The sequence below is a fragment of the Ambystoma mexicanum genome, chromosome 2p, assembly GCF_040938575.1.
Source record: "Ambystoma mexicanum isolate Mex_15411 chromosome 2p, UKY_AmexF1_1, whole genome shotgun sequence".
Lineage (NCBI taxonomy): Eukaryota > Metazoa > Chordata > Amphibia > Caudata > Ambystomatidae > Ambystoma > Ambystoma mexicanum.
In genome coordinates this window covers 282,446,446-282,465,347 of record NC_090923.1, presented here as the reverse complement: position 1 = coordinate 282,465,347, position 18,902 = coordinate 282,446,446, and the positions used below count along the sequence as shown (strand labels likewise).

The following is an 18,902-nucleotide window of genomic DNA, read 5'->3' as shown; positions in this document are numbered from 1 at the left end:
TTATATTATATTGTTAGTACTAATAGTGATTACTGACATACACTACATGCCGTAAGAGCATCAGTGCACTCCATAGAGTGCAGCACTTAGCTTTACATCAACGAGCATATGCGTAAGATCAGGAAAGTGACACTATACGGACAAAGGGTTATTTTTTAGTTTCCCTCTGTCAATTGACATTGAGCACCATTGTTCATAACCAGTGCAAGATTGAAACTTACCGGTTAGCAGTTACGCTTGTTTTGGAATTTTTCCATGACAGCGATCACTGCATGAACTTTCAAAGTAGCAACACATAATATAGCGTGCATTTATTTGCCTTCTGCTTTCCGGTTCCTAAATAGAACGAACTGTGCTGTGCACAATATCTAATATTGATCTCTGCATATAGTTCATAAATGGTTATGTTGCAAATGTTACAATGTCCGTTTTTGCAATGCTCGATAACAAATATGATTGTTTGTATTTTTAAATGTATCGAACTATGCAAATTACACCATTCAAACATGGCGGCCTTTTAACTAGAAGAGTGTGTTTGTAAAAGCGACTCTCTACATTGAAACCATAGAGCTGATGTTAGTTTATAAGTCCTTTTTCTGTTTTTCTTACCCTCAACGTGAACAAGTGGTTTGTTGTCGTGAAACGCGTCGTCGTTTTTCATGTTGCTATCTCTGTCCTGGACATTATATTAATTAAAGCTACTTTTTGTTTCTATGGTTGGAGAAAACTACTAGCCTTCTTCCTGGAGTGCCATCCACTTTCTTTGTACTATATAGCCACGGTAGTGGCCATGTAGTTATGGTTAAGTTGCTGTTTCTATAGGAAGAGCACTTTTTGGGCGGCTTATAACTTCGCTCCCCCTGGACGAATCCTCACCAAATTTTGCAAAAAAAAGTATATGGCCCACTCTGAATTTATTTTGCAAAGTTTGGTGAGGTTTGGTCCGGGGGGGCAAAGTTATAGGGGGGTCCCAAAACTTCTTTTTTCCTATAGACATTTTTTCCTGTAGGTTTGCTCAAGCCTACAGCCCAAACCGCTGGACGGATTTACACCAAATTTGCGGCAGGAGCGGCGGTTTGGTCCCGAAAGCATGCTTTTTTTTTATTTGGTGTAAATCCGTCCAGTAGTTTTTTTTTTAAAAATGACAAAAATGTAAGTGAAAAAAAATTAGTGATGGACACACTTCCCTGTTCGCTCCGCGGACAGGACGGGGATTGGACAAGCGGCTTGCGTGATGTCCACGGACATCTGACATGCTTTCCTATTGGCTGCGGTGAAGCATGCAGTGCGTCGTATTGTGAGAGACGCCCGCCATCTTGGTTTATCGTTTGCATCAGAGGGTTCCCCTCCACCCCCCCCGCTCATGGCCCGTGTCTCTCTCCCGTTCCCCCCACCCCCCACTCATGCTCCGTGTCTCCCTCCCGTTCACCCCCCACGCCACAGCTCATGGCCCGTGTCTCTCTCCCGTTCTGCTCCACCCCCCCCCGCTCATGCCCCGTGTCTCTCTCCCGTTCCCCCCCACCCTCCCGCTCATGGACCGTGTCTCCCTCCCGTTCCCCCCAACCCCCGCTCATGCTCCGTGTCTCCCTCCCATTGCCCTACACCCCCGCTCATGGCCCGTGTCTCTCTCCCGTTCTGCTCCACCCCCCCCGCTCATGCCCCGTGTCTCTCCCGTTCCCCCCCAACCTCCCGCTCATGGACCGTGTCTCCCTCCCGTTCCCCCCAACCCCCGCTCATGCTCCGTGTCTCCCTCCCATTGCCCCCCACCCCCGCTCATGCCCCGTGTCTCCCTCCTGTTCCCCTTCACCACCGCTCATGCCCCGTGTCTCCCCTGTTCCCCCCACCCCCGCTCATGCCCCGTCTCTCCCTCCCTTTACCCACCCACCCCCCGTGTCTACCTCGTGTACCCCCTCCACCACCCGCTCATGCCCCATGTCTCCCTCATGTTAACCCCACCCCACGTGTCTCCCTCCTGTACCCCCAACCCCCCGCTCATGCCCCGTGTCTCCCTTGCGTTACCCCCCCACCCCCCACTCATGCCCCGTGTCTCCCTTGTGTTACACCCCACCCCCGCTCATGCCCCGTGTCTACCTCTTGTACCCCCCCACCCCCTGCTCATGCTCCGTTTCTCTCTCCTGTTGCCCCCCACCCCCACTCATACCCTGTGTCTCCCTCGTGTTACCCCCACCCATGCCCTGTGTCTCCCTCCTGTACCCCCACCTCCCACTCATGCCTTGTGTCTCCCTCCTGTATCCCCCCACCCCCCACTCATACCCCGTGTCTCCCTCCTGTACCCCCCACTCATACCCCGTATATCCCTCCTGTACCCCCCACTCATACCCCGTGTCTCCCTTCTGTACCCCCCACTCATACCCCGTGTCTCCCTCCTGTACCCCCCACTCATACCCCGTGTCTCCCTCCTGTACCCCCCCACTCATACCCCCTGTCTCCCTCGTGTTGCCCCCCACCCCCCGCTCATGACAGCATTGTCTCCCTCCTGTACCCCCCCACCCCCCGCTCATGCCCGTGTCTGCCCTGTTCCCCACCCCCCGCTCATGCCCTGTGTCTCCCTCCTGTTCCCCCCACCCCCCGCTCATGGCCCGTGTCTCCCTCCTGTTCCCCCCACCCCCCGCTCATGGCCCGTGTCTCCCTCCTGGTCCCCCCGCTCATGCCCCGTGTCTCCCTCGTGTTGCCCCCACCCCCTGCTCATGCCCCGTGTCTCCCTCCTTTTCCCCACACCCCCCGCTCATGCCCCGTGTCTCCCTCCTGTTCCCCCCACCCCCCGCTCATGCCCCGTGTCTCCCTTGTGTTACCCCCCACCCCCCGCTCATGCCCCGTGTCTCCCTCCTGTTCCCTCCCACCCCCGCTCATGCTCCATGTCTCTCTCTTGTTCCCCCCCCACTCCCTGCTCATGCCCCGTGTCTCCCTCCTGTACCCCCCACCCCCCGCTCATGCCCCGTGTCTCCCTCCTGGTCCCCCCGCTCATGCCCCGTGTCTCCCTCGTGTTGCCCCCACCCCCTGCTCATGCCCCGTGTCTCCCTCCTTTTCCCCACACCCCCCGCTCATGCCCCGTGTCTCCCTCCTGTTCCCCCCACCCCCCGCTCATGCCCCGTGTCTCCCTTGTGTTACCCCCCACCCCCCGCTCATGCCCCGTGTCTCCCTCCTGTTCCCTCCCACCCCCGCTCATGCTCCATGTCTCTCTCTTGTTCCCCCCCACTCCCTGCTCATGCCCCGTGTCTCCCTCCTGTACCCCCCCACTCCCCGCTCATGCTCCGTGTCTCCCTCCCGTCCCCCCCTACCCCCGCTCATGCCCTGTGGCACCCCCCCACCCCCCGCTCATGCCACGTGTCTCCCTCATGTTCCCCCCACCCCCGCTCATGCCCCGTGTTACCCTCCACCCCTCGCTCATGCCTCGTGTTGCCCCCACCCCCTGCTCATGCCCCGTGTCTCCCTCCTGTTCCCCCCACCCCCCGCTCATGCCCCGTGTCTCCCTCGTGTTACCCCCCCACCCCCTCATGCCCCGTGTCTCCCTCCTGTTCCCCCCCACCCCCGCTCATGCTCCATGTCTCTCTCTTGTTCCCCCCCACTCCCTGCTCATGCCCCGTGTCTCCCTCCTGTACCCCCCACCCCCCGCTCATGCCCCGTGTCTCCCTCCTGTACCCCCCACCCCCCGCTCATGCCCCGTGTCTCCCTCCTGTACCCCCCACTCCCCGCTCATGCCCCGTGTCTCCCTCCCGCTCCCTCCCACCCCCGCTCATGCCCTGTGTCACCCTCCCACCCCCCACTCATGCCACGTGTCTCCCTCGTGTTCCCCCCACCCCCGCTCATGCCCCGTGTCTCCCTCGTGTTACCCTCCACCCCTCGCTCATGCCCCGTGTCTCCCTCCTATAACCCCCATCCCCGCTCATGCCCCGTGTCCTCGTGTTGCCCCCACCCCCGCACATGCCCTGTGTCTCTCTCTCCTGTTGCCCCCACCCCCGCTCATGCCCCGTGTCTCCCTCGTGTTCCCCCCACCCCCGCTCATGCCCCGTGTCTCCCTCGTGTTACCCTCCACCCCTCGCTCATGCCCAGTGTCTCCCTCCTGTAACCCCCATCCCCGCTCATGCCCCGTGTCCTCGTGTTGCCCCCACCCCCGCACATGCCCTGTGTCTCTCTCTCCTGTTGCCCCCACCCCCGCTCATGCCCCGTGTCTCTCCCCTGTTCCCCCATCCCCCGCTCATGCCCTGTGTCTCTCCCCTGTTCCCCCCACCCTCGCTAATGCCCTGTGTATCCCCTGGTCCCCCTCACCCCCTGCTCATGCCCGTGTCTCCCTCCTGTTCCCTCCACCCCCCGGTCATGCCCCCTGTCTCTCCCCTGTTACCCCCACCCCCCGCTCATGCCCCGTGTCTCTTCCCTGTTTTCCCTCCACCCCCCGCTCATACCCCGTGTCTCTCCCCTGTTCCCCCAACCCCCGCTTATGCCCCGTGTCTCCCCTGTTCCCCCCCACCCCCTACTCATGGCCAGTGTCTCTCTCCTGGTTCCCCCCGGCGATGCCCTGTTGTGTTCTCTTTATACACCCCACCTTCCCTTTCCATGGTGTCCCCATCTTGGTAAAAGATTTTCCTTCCTACACCGGGACGCCACAGGCGTTCCGGTTTGGGAAGAAAAATCTTTTTTTACCACCCCGGGTTCCCACTTTGAGAACCTAGGATGCTAGTGGTCTTCATCCATTGAAAAGGACGTTATGGTTAAGTTGCACTAATAAAAATCTATGAAATTCAATGAAAAAACGTTGTTAAAGGGAAGTTATGGTTCCAAGTAAAACCGAAAAACCCTTGAAATTCACAAGTTATGGTAAGCTAAGCAACCATAACTCGCGCCACCATCGTGCACTGCTAAGCCTAACACCCAGGACATCAAACATGACATCACAAATGTCATTGATGATATCACTGGTGACATCACATGTGCATTTACATTTCATGAAAAGCCTGTACAAGGGATTCTTAGTGTAATGTTAATTAAAAAAGTGTAAAGGATTTTTGGAATAAATATCAAGTGCTAATTAGTGCATTAAGCTATGCATTGATATAAATAGCATTCTATTATTAAGTTCAATCCAGTATACTAAGGTACTCATGTAGAAAGATAGGCATTGTGTTCAGTATACATGATGGAGATGCAATATTCATAAGCTTGCCATGTTGAATAGTGAAATGATAACTGTTTTCTTATTAGAGTTTTGCGTACTGTGAAACGTGATAAGTAGGTAATAAAACCCACTTACTACATAATTGCATTATTATAGACAAAACACAAAGAGACAACACCACATACAAATATGAATATATACAAGGAAATAGAAGTAAAAAATAAAACAGCAGTAGTAGCAGAAAGTGTTCATAACCTAACTGATTACCTTTATGCAGAGAAATGATTGCTCTGTTTCTAAGCTGTTACTTACCCTATGTATATATATCACATGATGTGCTTGGACCCTAAGGTAAATAGTGTGAGTACAACATATAAAAATAGGAGCATATACAGGGAAAGTACAGTAAGAAAAAAACATCAGAACTATCAGAAAGTGCTGATAACTCTACTGATTATTTTAATGCACAAAAAGGATTGCTGTCTTTCAAGGTTGTCTTCCCCTATGTATATGTTTCATATGATATAACTGGACCATAAGGGAATTATTGTAAGAACATACTTGAAGGATAAGTCTACAAATATAGTACGTTTACAATTCTTAGTTCCTAACTGTTACTAAAGAAAAACATGTGGCCTAGATATGTCAGTAAAGAAAAAAGAGGGAACCAGACATGTGATGTCATCAGTGATGTCATCAATGACATTTGTGATGTCATCAATGACATTTGTGATGTCATCTTTGATATCCTGGGTGTTAGGCTTAGCAGTGCACGATGGTGGTGCGAGTTATGGTTGCTTAGTTTACCATAACTTGCGAATTTCAAGGGTTTTTCGGTTTTACTTGGAACCATAACGTCCCTTTAACAACATTTTTTCAATGAATTTCATAGGTTTTTAGTAGCGCAACTTAACCATAACGTCCCTCTAACAAAGTTTTTTCACTGAAAATATATATATACACACACATCACTGACACAAAACCTTGTTAACATGATGTTATGGTTAAGTTGCAGGACTACAAAAGCTATGAAAATCAAAGGAAAACGTTGCTACAGGGATGCTATGGTTACAGGTAAAATCAAGAAAACCCAGAAATTCACGAGTTATGGTACGCTACTCAACCATAATTCGCGCTACCACTGCGGACTGTAAGGATGAACACCCATGACATCAAAGAGGACATAACAAATGTCATTGATGACATTACTGATGACATCACAAGTCTGGCACCCTCTTTTTTAGTTTAGTGAGACATGTACACTAGGTGATTTTCTTGACTAGCAGTGAGGAATTGCAAAGTGAAAAGGTACTACATTTGTACACCTTACCGTTCTCATATGTTCTTACACTGCTTTCCTTAGGGTTCAGTGATATCCTATGCTACATTTATGTATGGGAAGAAGGAAGCCTGAAATGCAGCATTTATTTCTGTGCATTAAAGTAATCAGGTAGGTTATGAACACTTTGTGGTAGTACTGCTATGTTTTTGCTTACTTTACTTTCTTTGTATATGCTGCTATTGGTATGCGTTGTGCAGTCTTTCATTTTTGTGTGCAGTAGTATATTTATATACTAACAGAGGGATTGGTAAATGCTTATCACATGTTTAACAGTTCACAAACGTCTAGCAGCAAAGCATGCATCATTTCACTATGCAACATGGGAATAATTTGGATATTGCTCACACTGCTTACGTTTGTACATGAGTTCGCTCTTGTAAAGGACAGAAATGTGTAATGCAATACTGTTCATAGCATTGCCTTCTGAAATTACCTACTTATGTAATGATAGTTCTCCCATGATCTCTGATAGTTTTATAGCAACATAATAAAAACAATCCCTTCTGGAGGATTTTCATGACAACTGCATATACATGTGATGTCATCAGTGATGTCATTAATGACATTTGTGATGTCATCTTTGATGTCATTTGTGTTAGTCCTTGCAGTCCACAGTGGTAGCGCGAGTTATGGTTGTGTAGCGTACCATAACTTGCCAATTTCTGAGGTTTTTAACTTTTACCTGTAACCATAACGTCCCTGTAGCAACGTTTTTCCACTGAATTTTATAGGTTTTGTAGTGGTGCAACTTAAACATAACGTCCCGTTAACAAGGTTTTTTGATAGTGAATTTCATAGGTTTTTAGTAGGGCACTGTAAACATAAGTTTCCTGTAGCGTACTGTATTTAGAAATGATGCTATGTTTGTAATAGCGCCCCTGTATCATAACGTTCCTTTAGGAATGGGTTTTGTACGCGATTATCACAGAATGCTCCTTTTACACTGTCATAAAGCAAGTGGCAATGAAGGGAGTAAGTGCAATACGCATCGTATACCCTCCACACAGTTGTTCGCTAAATGGAAGGACCGGTGGTAGTGTGGATAACACGGCAATTGAAATAGGTAGAAATAGGTACCTAATGAAAGAAATGGTTGTGCATATTGCAGTGCGTTTTGAAGGGCGCAAGTGCGCAACAGCAAACACAAACATTGTTCCTGCACTGCCAAAAAGGGCACCGAAGCAATGAGTGTACAGGGGGCACAAAAGGAACACGCAGTATTTGGGAAAAGAACGCTATTTGTGGGGGAAAAATGCTTGTGCTTTGAAAAGATAGAATCACATTTGTATAGTAGGACAATGGCACAAGTTGTAAAAGACACAAATACACTTCTGCACAATATACTACGCTGTGTCCATTTCGGCACCACATTTAAAATAACATCCCTAAATGGGTGGCTAGGAATGAAAGAAAATATGGCCGCCTTTTCCTGTGACGGACACTCTAACCTCCTCATTGGAGAATTCCAACTATCGCATTTCCATTGGCCAGCATGTACAAAAGCACAGACTATAGCACGTGCACCTCGCAAAGTACCATTAGGGCTGTACCCGAACAATTCATGAACAGTCCTTTTTCCCCTTCCACTATCCTCTTCCCACCACGCTCTTATCTGCGTCCCTTTCGTCAGCGTTCCTACACACACTTGTATGTAGGCGCAATACAAACAGCATGAAGTGCCATAGGACATCATATGATATGATGCACACACTACTTCATTGCTGCCAAGTAGGTTATACACTTCACAATATTGTCTTCCCATTGTGATGCATGTACTACAAATGTCGGAAAAGTGCTCCCACAAAACCAGCAGGGAATGTATAGTAACTACGTTATGCAACTGTGTGCAGTCCATGCATACAAACATGATGCATGCCCCTTACCTTGCACACGTTCGCCATAGCCTCCTACATTCATCTATGCAACCAAATCTTCCATCACACTGTTTGTGTACACACCAAAACCAGTAAGCACATTGCCCAATTGCTTTGCCTCCTCAGTGGCAATACTATAGCTGCCATCGTAAAAACAACCGGATGTGCCACGCCGAATCCTCACAGTACTGTGCATTGCGCGGCATTACCGTGCTAGACAACATAGGTGGGGACGGGGGTTGAGAAGGTGTTTGGGGGGATGAAAGAAAGGGTGGGGATTGTGCGTGTAGGATGGTGTGTAAAAAACATTTTTTTCCCTTTTTGTCGTGTTTTCATTATGTACGTGCATTCATACATTTTTTTTCTGCTTTATCTGTCTTTTGCTCAGTTTCTGTTTGCTTCTCCTCATTACATTTTTTCCCACTGAAGAAGAACCGTTATCTAACATTTCTACAGGATTCTCTGCAAAGCTTTGTGCAAAGTAGCAAACACAACAGCATTGCCAATGGAAGTAAAAAAAATACCATTTCCCTGGAACCGCTGGAACTCTTGCTGGTTATTAATGCTGTCAGTCTGTGCAGAACATCCCAACACTGGACAAAGTCGCACATGCTTCTATTTATCCAACATCACTCAACCTCTAGATGTGGACAACTGACATCGGCATGCTCCCATTTTCGTTTTGGTGCGATCGCTGAGAAAATCACCTTTGCTGTAGGAAAGATCTGCATCACAGCTATCAAACTCTTTAAATAAACGAGCAAAAACAAACACGACTTTTGCCCCAAATGTAGTCCTCCAAAATGCACAACCACCACATCCACAGTACCAACAGAGGCCACATATTAGCAAAGAATATCCATGCAGCGGAAACCCCACTCAAACTGTGGCCTAAAAAGCTTGCACTCCTTCCAACTAAAAGTCAGTATCGAAGCCTCTTTCCACAGCATAACTGTACAGATCGTGCACAAAGCTATCACCAACTATAAGCATGCGCCGTCTTTCCATGTTCGCCAACCTCAGTACATCTACCTTTCGGTAAATAAGTCACAGCCCCTTCAGTCAAACCACACCCTCCAATCCTCATTGGATAATCATCACAATTCCACTTGCTAAGGTTCCATGCTCATAAAGGCATGATGTGGCATGTGCGCTTTCCCAGCTACAGCTAAGGCCACGCCCCAGTAAAGCACACACAATACTTCTTCCCTTTGCACTCGATTTCTCCAACAGTCCCTTACTGGCACCTATTCAAAACTATCAAATTTTCAAAAACGCCTACACCATCCACATACTGAAACTCAGCATAGTACACTACCATTTCTTTACACAACTCCATATGTCCCCTTTAACACACTGAGAACACGTTCCCTTTACTTCCAAAGCCCCTCCACCATAAACTTTCCCTACACGCTGCCCTATTTTACCATCCACAACAATCTGCCGGCGCACCCAGCACACCCTTCAACATGCACACAGCACCCTGGTGCACACCCACAACAGCACTAAGAATGCATGCATAATACCATGCAGGCAGCTAACATAGTAAACAAACATAAACTACATAGCGGAACTTCAACCCAACTCCCTCACTCCATAAAGCACCCATTGACGAAAACAAGTCGCAATTACCACGATCCACAAACATACCATAGCCTCGCTCACCCCTACCCACTACCAATCACAAAGCGGTGTTTCACTACCAACCTAACCACAACATTGTGACAACATTGGCCCTACGTCAACAATTCTGCACACATCGTAAAACCCAATTAAGCTGCAGTTTAACCATACCCTGTGCCATACTGCCAGTATACACACAGTGCACCAAGTGGGCACACTGCGTGACTTTTCATTGCCCCATCTCCAATCACACATCCAAAACTGTACCATATTCTACCATCCACCTCACCTGCGGAACCAAACATACATTCCTGCCAGCTCATTTCTACTGCTCTATGTCATTTGCAACATACTGCACAACCATTCTTTACAGGTCATCACTGTCTACCAAATGCACAGTCAACATTGGATTAGTGGCGTGAATTTCCCAAAGTCCGACACTCTTCAATCCATGGTCAACAACCCACCATGCAGCCATACACCCAATAGGCTACCCCTTCAACACAGGCACTGCAACTCCATAGTGCAGTATGCAAACCCAGCACCCGCTGCCCACACTGCCTCACTTTTTACAGCATCATCTCCAACTACACATAAAAAAGTTCACCATGTTGTGATAGTGTCCTCACCAGCAAAACCACACAAGCAGTCATGGCAGCTCACTTCTCTTGCTGTATTGCGTCCGAAATGTGCTTCACATCCATTCCTTACAGGTCACAACCGTCTGCCTGTTGCAGCCTCTAAAATACCTTACGACCGTGTGTGTTCCAAAGTCCTAGCCTCTTCAGTGCATTGCCTATGCTCTTCAGCCATGCATACAACAGTCTACACCTTCAAGACTGTCACTGCTAAGTAATACCGTCATCTATTTCATCCTCTTCACCTATCCACATACACAGCAGTATCACCAGCACTACTACTCAACCTGCGGACCGCCATGGACCGGTGCAGCTACAATTTGCACCACTTACCATAATGTACAAAGAAAACATTCTGTCCTACACCCCTGTGCACTTTCATTCACATACTATGGGCATCCCTACTTCCATTCCCAAACTGTAGTGCCACTACTACAAACGTTGCCACATTCAGTTCGCAACGCTAGCCTACTGCAATAAATTTGCACACACCGCACTACGCAAGCACCATCCTGCACCAGATGTACATCCACACTTGCTTTACTGCACTAGATATGGTTAAGGCCTACGCTCTTCACTGCATGCCCTACGGTCTACACATCAAATACTTTTCAATTTTGTAAGAGGATCCTCAGCACCAAAGCCAAACATGCAGACATGGCAGCTCACTTGCTCTGCTTTATTACGTTTCAAATGTGCTGCACACCCTATTTTTACAGGTCATCACCCTCTACGTACTTCACATTGCGAAATGCATTAATACTGTCGTACAGTTCTAGCCTCTTTAGTGCGTGGCCTTTGGCCTCCCAGCCTCCCTGGCTGTTCAACCAGTATCTGGCACTTCTCGCCCACCGCATCGCTGCTCTCTGCCCCAACTTTCAGTGCTATGCGGAGGATACCCAGCTCATTTTCAGGCTACCCTCGACCTCCTCTTCTCCTTCCCTCATCTCTGACTGTCTTTCTGCTATCCAGGAATGGTGTGCCGCCAACGACCTCTGCCTTAATGCCAGTAAGACTGAGATTCTACTCATCGGCACACCCACTCCCTCCTTCCCTGCAGCTCTCTGGCCGGCCTCTCTTGGCCCTCTTCCTGCTCCTACCTGCAAGGCAAAAAACCTTGGGGTCATCTTCGACTCCACACTCTGCTTCTCTCCTCACATATCCGACGTCTCTAAGAAGTCACACTACCAGCTACACCTCCTCAGAGGTATCCTTCCTTTCCTCTCCTTCCCTTAGAAGCTCACTGTCTCTAGAGCCCTGGTTCTCTCGAAGCTGGACTACTGTAACAGCCTCTATCTAAATCTGCCCGCCTCTACTCTCTGCCCTTTGCAACTCATCCAGAACAGGACTGCGAGACTTGTCCTTGGCCTCAAGCCCAGGGACCGTATCTCTCCAGGACTGAAATCACTGCACTGGCTCCCAGTGACTGCGAGGATCAAGTTCAAAACCCTCTGCATTGTCCACAAGGCCGTCTGGGGCCTTGGGCCAAAATACCTTAAACTCTCTCTTCCTAAATATCTTCCTTCTCGAGCTCTTCGCTCATCCGCCTCCAACTCCCTCAGGGTCAGCCGCTTCTCCAAACAACGAGTTGGGGGCAGATCTCTCTCCGCTGCAGGGGCCTCCCTCTGGAACAGCCTTCCTGCCTCCCTGAAACTTGAGGAGAACCATCTCCGGTTCTAGAAGCACCTCAAAAGCTTCCTCTTTGCCTCCGCTTTCTCTCCCCCTCTCCCCTGCTAATACTACTGAAACTGCACTGAATCTGCAACTGGGCCATTCACCGTTCTCGGTCCTTGGCCCAGCCACTCTCCCCTGCACTGCCTCCAGGGCAACCCCTGCACTACGGGACTGTGTCTGTATCCCTACAGCCCCCTTCCCAGCACTTGTCTGCACTTACTTCGCACTTGCCACCAGCTGGCCCTTGTTATTTATCCTGTTTGCTGTATGCTATTAACCCTGTACTGCACTTCCCCCCTCCCTTTCCCCCTTGCACTTTTCCCTTTCCCTCTACCCTTTGCACTGCCGCGATCTGAATGACACCTGGCCTAGCAGGATCGTTGTCCGTCTCCCCTTGCCCCCCCTGCCTCGTCGCGCCTTGAAACACTTGTGTATAGGCGCGTTACAAATGCCATATCATATCATATCCAACAGTTTATGCCTTCAACAGTATCACTTGTACATAATGGCAGGCATCATCCATTCACCAGCTTCTAACTGCAGCATTTCAAATGTGCTGCACACCCTTTTTTATACATGTCACAACCCTCTAGGTACTGCACATTGCAAATTTCATTAGTACCATCTCTGTCCTAAAGTTGAAGCCTCTTGAGTGCACCCCCTACGGGCTACCGCCTTCTCCCATGTACCCATCAGTCTACGCCTTCGCCTTGAACAGTCTAATTTCTGCATAATGGCAGCATCCATTCACCAGCTTGTAACTACTGCACATTCTGAAACACATTGGTGCTGTGTGTGTCCTAAAGTCCTAGCCTCTTCAGTGCATGGCCTAAGGCCTTTGGCCATGCACCCAACAGTCTAGGCCTTCAATCAGGGGTGGTGCTAGGTCTGGAGTAGGTCCGGGGCTACGCTAATGTAGAGACTGTCGGGACTCGGGCTCGCTAGTCTTTTGGTTGTAGCTCCTGGGCATCTATCCGGGGCTACAACCAAAAGACTCGGGGTTATACCTCCCTCAACCCCCCCAGCAACACCTCTGCCTTCAACAGTCTCACTTCTACATAATGGCACCATAATGGCCTGTAGCTGCTGCACATTCCGAAATGCATTAGTGGCGTGTGTGTCCTACAGTCCTAACCTCTTGCGTGCATGGCCTACGTCCATGCACCCAACAATGTGCACCTTCAACACTTTCACTGCTATACATAAGTGCACCATCCATTTGACCATGTCACCAACTTCACCCATCCACATACACAGCACTACTGCCAGCACTACTACCCAACCTGCTCACCAACCATATACCTATACAACAGCAAATTGCACCACTTATTGCACACCCACCTGTGCTACCTCCCAAAATGTCAATGACGAAATGTTCCCCTTCTAAAACATACAAACCTGCCAGCACTCTCCAAAGAAGTAGGTGTCTGCAAACAAGTGGCGGCACAATGTATGGGGCTGTTGCGGCACCTGCCTCCAATCACCACACAAAGTACTCGCCTGTGTTGGTACCCGCCAGTTCAGACAGTACGTGCGACCAATACAGGCACTCCTCCCTCTTCTTCCATGTACACACATATTTCACATTACCCACTTTTCACTCCCTCACCCGTTCCGTACTGTCCATTTTCCACACCCTTCTCCCTCCGCACTGTCCACTGATGCACCATGGTGGCGTTTCTCAAAAACTTTGACACACAGCACACTTCCCTCCAGCCAACCACCAGCCGTGTCCACTGTACGCGGACAGAACGGCGTACCGCAGACCAATGACATTGCGGTCTGCAGAGCGAACAGGGAAATGGGTTCGAGGAGCAGACCCATATATCACTAATTTTTGGGGACGTACATTTCAGTACTTCCCACAAAAAGTAGTGGTAGGCTTGCCACCAAACACACAAAAGCATGCTTTCTGACCCAAGCCCCCGCTCCTGCTGCAAATTTGGTGACGATACTTCCAGCCGTTTGGCCTGTAGTCGTGCCAAACTTTTTCCCCATTCACTCTATGGGAAAAAGAAATTGCTTGGAACCTCCCCCACTAAACCTCGCCAAACTTTGAGAAAAAATTCAAAGCCGCCCATATACTTTTTTTTGCAAAGTTTGGTGCCCTTTCATCCCGGGGGAGCAAAGTTATAAGCTGCCAAAAAAGTGCTCTTCCTATGAGTTTAGCAACTTAACCATAACTACACGGCCGACACAACGGGCCATATATATATATATATATATATCTATCTATCCATAGCAACAAAAAGAATTACCACAGTTTTACTCGGTCACCTTCACATTCCACTATCGCAACACATTCTGAAGTTACTTCTTTCCACCCCCACTTCTCGTCACACAAGTCACGGCAGTTCCAGTGTCAATGAACAGTTAATTACCAGCTCAACATTTCAGTCTCTAAAGAGCGAAACGCTGTAGGATGAATGCCTCCTCACAAGCTAAAATTGAATGAAGGTGCTGTAATTATGCTACTACGCAATCTTATGCCATCACAGGGACTCTGCAATGGAACAAGGTTGACAACTACTTGTCTACAAAGGCACATCATAGAGGCCTGTGTGATCAATGGAACTTAGATACTGTTTTTATACTTCTCATTCTATCGGATACGTTTAGCCTTTTCAATTGCCATTAATAAGTCACAGGGACCTATTCCCCCCCTACTGGAAGCGATAAGTGGCAATTCTGATATTTAAGAAGGGGGACAGAAGTGACCCTATGAATTATCGACCAGTATTGACCTTGAAGATATGCTAGAACTGCGTATGTTAAGCCGGGAACAGCTAGTTACTTTGTTATACGCCGTACACAACAGTGGTTATTTATTTAAATACAAGAGGAACAACGCTCTTTTGATCACAAAAGAATGCACAATAGATAAGTAATTAGATTTGACGGGAAGAGGTGAGCTTCTTACAATGGGGTGAGTTTGAGGGACATTCTAACCGGGTTCTGGAGGGGAGTAAATGGAACAGTCACCAAGGACAATACATAAGTGGACATACATTGAATAAGGACAACAAACATTGGAAATGTTTAAGTGCAGGTAAGCGGTATGGCCAGCTCTGCTGGGGATGTCACCATGATGTGTGAAGTGCTAGAGTGGAGGCAGAGGAAGTGAGGGACAGAGGCAGGTTAGAGGTGAGGGAAAATGTTAGGTAGCAGGCAGGCGAGAGGTAGGTTAATAGGGTAACTCAGAGGTGAGGGGATAGGGTTTTTGTTTGGTTTTGAACAAATCTGTGTGGACTGTTTCTCGGATGTTAGGGGAAGAGAATTCCATGCAAGTGGAGAAAGAAGAAAGAGCTGAAGAAAGAGGAGGCACAGGGAGGGAGAGGAGCCACAAGGCTCATCGAGGAGGTAGAGGAGACAGAGCAGAGATTAAGAGAAGGCTTGTATAGTTGGATAGAGAAGGATAGATATACAGTGGTGCCTTACTTACCGTGGATAGATTTGTAAACTAGGAGAAGAAAATCTGGCCTGGTTTTGCATCATCAGCCATCCAGCCTGGTGACGGTACAAGGAAGTAGAGGAGTGAGTTGAGGGGTGTTGTTGCTCCAGGAGACAGAGAATTGGTGAGGTGCATGGTAGGATTCAATCCATGCAAAGGCTTGATCGCAAATCCCAAGAAGAAAGAGTATTAAGGAGATCAGATGGTTAGACAGTGTCAAAGGCAGCAGACAGCTCAAGGATAGAGAATAGATTGGAGTGCTTAGCAGGGTCGAAGTTGGACACATTCATGAGAGCAGTATTTTTGGAGTGACAGGAGCAGAAACCTGCTAGTAGAGGGTCTTGAATGTTATGGATGCTAAGAAATTGGTAAGACTGTTCATCACAACCCTTTCAAGCACTTTGGAGTAGTGCGGAAGGAGAGACACAGAGTGAAAGTTAGTTATGATTAGTTGGTGAAATTAATGATCATTCTAAAATGGCTACCACTAATCCAGAAGTAACAGTTCCTTTTGTTTTTGTCAGAGCAGTGTATGAGGTAACAAGGAGGGGGTGCACCCTATCATTTCACAGCAAAGAGCTTATGCCAGGTTGACCAAGGTGAAAAAGTTCAATGACAGGTACAGTAGGAGGTAAAACACCTACAGAATACAAATGAGTATATGAGTATGTTCGACCAACTGAAATCAGGTGTAATGGCTATAAAGTTCATAGGACATTTCAACAATTAAGTACAGAATCTTCCCAAATAATAATGTTGGGATAGTGTGCAAACATGAGCAGTTACTGCCCTATGTTACTAAGTGGTCCTCAATGCGGCCTCTACCATTACGATTTTGTTTTCTCAATGTACAATGTTATGTCTGTAAACCGTACACTAGGTACATATACAGCAATTCTCAATTTATTAAAAATATTTGTAAGTAAAGGTCCTGTTTTGTGCGATCTCCACGTTAGGGTTATAATTAGAAGAAAACCACAGGGGGAGCTCCCCAACATAGGTTAGCTAAGAGCACAGCCTAATGTTTTTCAATCTAAATTCAATCGATGGGTGTGATGGACAACGAAAACTGCAGAAACCATTTTGTAACTATTAAAAACATCCTTCTGTATAAGGGCCATGAGAGTTTGGAGTATATTTTATGCAATCGTGCACTACTGTTCCCATAAAATATTTAGATAACATGGTTTAGAACAGATAATGCGTTTTTTTTAATAAAAGCAATGTTCACTTACGTTGCCCGGTAGAGATCAAATCGGCCTTTGTCTTGTATGTGGAACATCAGGTCTCCCCCATTCAAGAACTCCATCACAAAGAATAGATGGTCCTAAAAACGTCCAGTGGAAAGAAATTGCAGTTAAAATGCAGAACGGCAGTGGTAAAGCATGTAGTCGTGTACATTGCCTGAAGAAGAGTTGAGAGGTGGTGAGAGCTACAAGGTCATGTTTTGCCACCCAGAGAGTCAGCAACAATCAGATGACAATGAATGGGAACCTTTAATGGCCTAATATCCTTCCCGCAGAAGCCAACAACACCCCTGCTTCCTCCCAAGTGATAAAAAGATAAAGAATTGGGATTTTATTTTTTTAAAACACTGTCTCACGCAGTTCCGAACAAACAAGATTTATCACAATAAAGGGTGTGTTGGGCGGTTGGGTAGTGGTACTTGTAATCTTAGAGAGCCCTCCCCTAAACAAACGTTATGAAATGTGGAAAGATTTTTACGTTTGGCAAGTAAGTAGGATACGTTTTGTTGATAACATCAGAACAATACAGTTAACAAACAAAGGCTGGGTGCCAATCTACAAGGTTATATGGGCACCTAAATCGCCCTGCGGTTAATGGTTTGTGCCGGGTTGGTGTCACAATCAGGCAAACCAATGAGTATAATCAAGAAATACAACTACTGTTGCACGACCAGTTAGAGTCTTGAAAAAGTGTTTTTCTTTCCTTGCCACAAACAGTCACAATAATAAAGGCAGAGTTAAAGTAAAGGTTGACAGAATATTTAGTAAGAACTAGATGCAAGAATGAAGAAACAATATGAAGCACTGTTTTGGATTCTTCTGTCCCAATAATATTCTCATTATCAAGGCAGGAAATTGCATTTATGATTCACATATGTGCCAGTCACCAATTAAAACAGAATACATTAAGAAGAAATATTTCAAAAGGGGTAAACAAGTAGGGCAAAACGTGAACATGGAAACGGATCATTTATCAGAGGCAACATTACCAAGAAATGGTTGTTGCAGACAGCACAGTAATCCCTCTGGGTCTTAGAGACAGTCCAAGGGGTTTCATTTTTTCTTTGTGCGGCATGGGGCCGTTCCCCTTCCTCTTTAACTGACCCTACTCTGTCCAAGGGTTAGTGTTCTAATGGGAAATTGTGATTCTGCCTTGCACTCACTTAGTTGGATAAATGTTGTTTCACTCACGCCCATGCTCACCTCTACCCTCCTACTCTTACAATCTCCCCCTCCACCTTGCACCTCTCACCAATCCTGCAATGTTTTACTACTCCTAATTCTCACCTTCACAATTTGATGTTACTTCTCTGACTCCACTTCATTACTCCACCTCTCCCCCACTACTCCTCTTCTCCCCCACTACTACTCCCCTCCTCCACACTCCTACTCCCCTTCAACAGTTACTGCTCTCCTCCACCCACCACCTACTCAAACATCCTCCTTTTCTACTCACTCGCTACACTAACATACACACTCACACTGCAGAACCACTGTCACTCCTAAGCCAAGACCTCATCTGCTCCACAAATATACTCCACAAGCTGATCCTTCCTCCTGTGTGTCTCTTGGGTGCCCTTCACTTTGACCACCTGTAACTCTCCCCACCCGCTGGGGATTGGCCGCCTCTACTTGGCTAATCTGGCCCAGTCTTCCGCACCCAGGGCATCTATGTGCAAGGGAAAGTAATGAAAAGCGGCTAAACCTTGTCTACTTTCTCCACTCGGGCAGCCTTTTACCAACGATGGGCAACGCTCCAGTTTGTGTTCCGGCTCCCTGTGCTTTGAGGTTCACTTGTAAAATAAATTTGAGTGAGAGTGGGTTTGGCTCCTTTCTGTTCCCTGCTGGTCTAGGGGGCTTTTGTGCACCTATGCGGGTTCGCCCGGAAGCTATGCAAGAACTTCCATGTGGCCGTGTAGCTC

General features: G+C 47.8%; 1 protein-coding gene across 9 annotated transcripts in view; it reads right to left on the bottom strand.

Annotated features, from left to right (window-relative positions):
• PRKCD (protein kinase C delta) overlaps window positions 1-18,902 on the bottom strand; it is a 1,081,757-nt gene that overhangs the window by 63,145 nt on the left and 999,710 nt on the right. For all 9 annotated transcript variants that reach the window (XM_069643552.1, XM_069643559.1, XM_069643551.1 and 6 more), the window contains one exon: window positions 16,969-17,060. In XM_069643552.1, coding sequence (XP_069499653.1) covers window positions 16,969-17,060 — 92 coding nt within the window. The remainder of the gene's footprint in view (window positions 1-16,968; window positions 17,061-18,902) is intronic.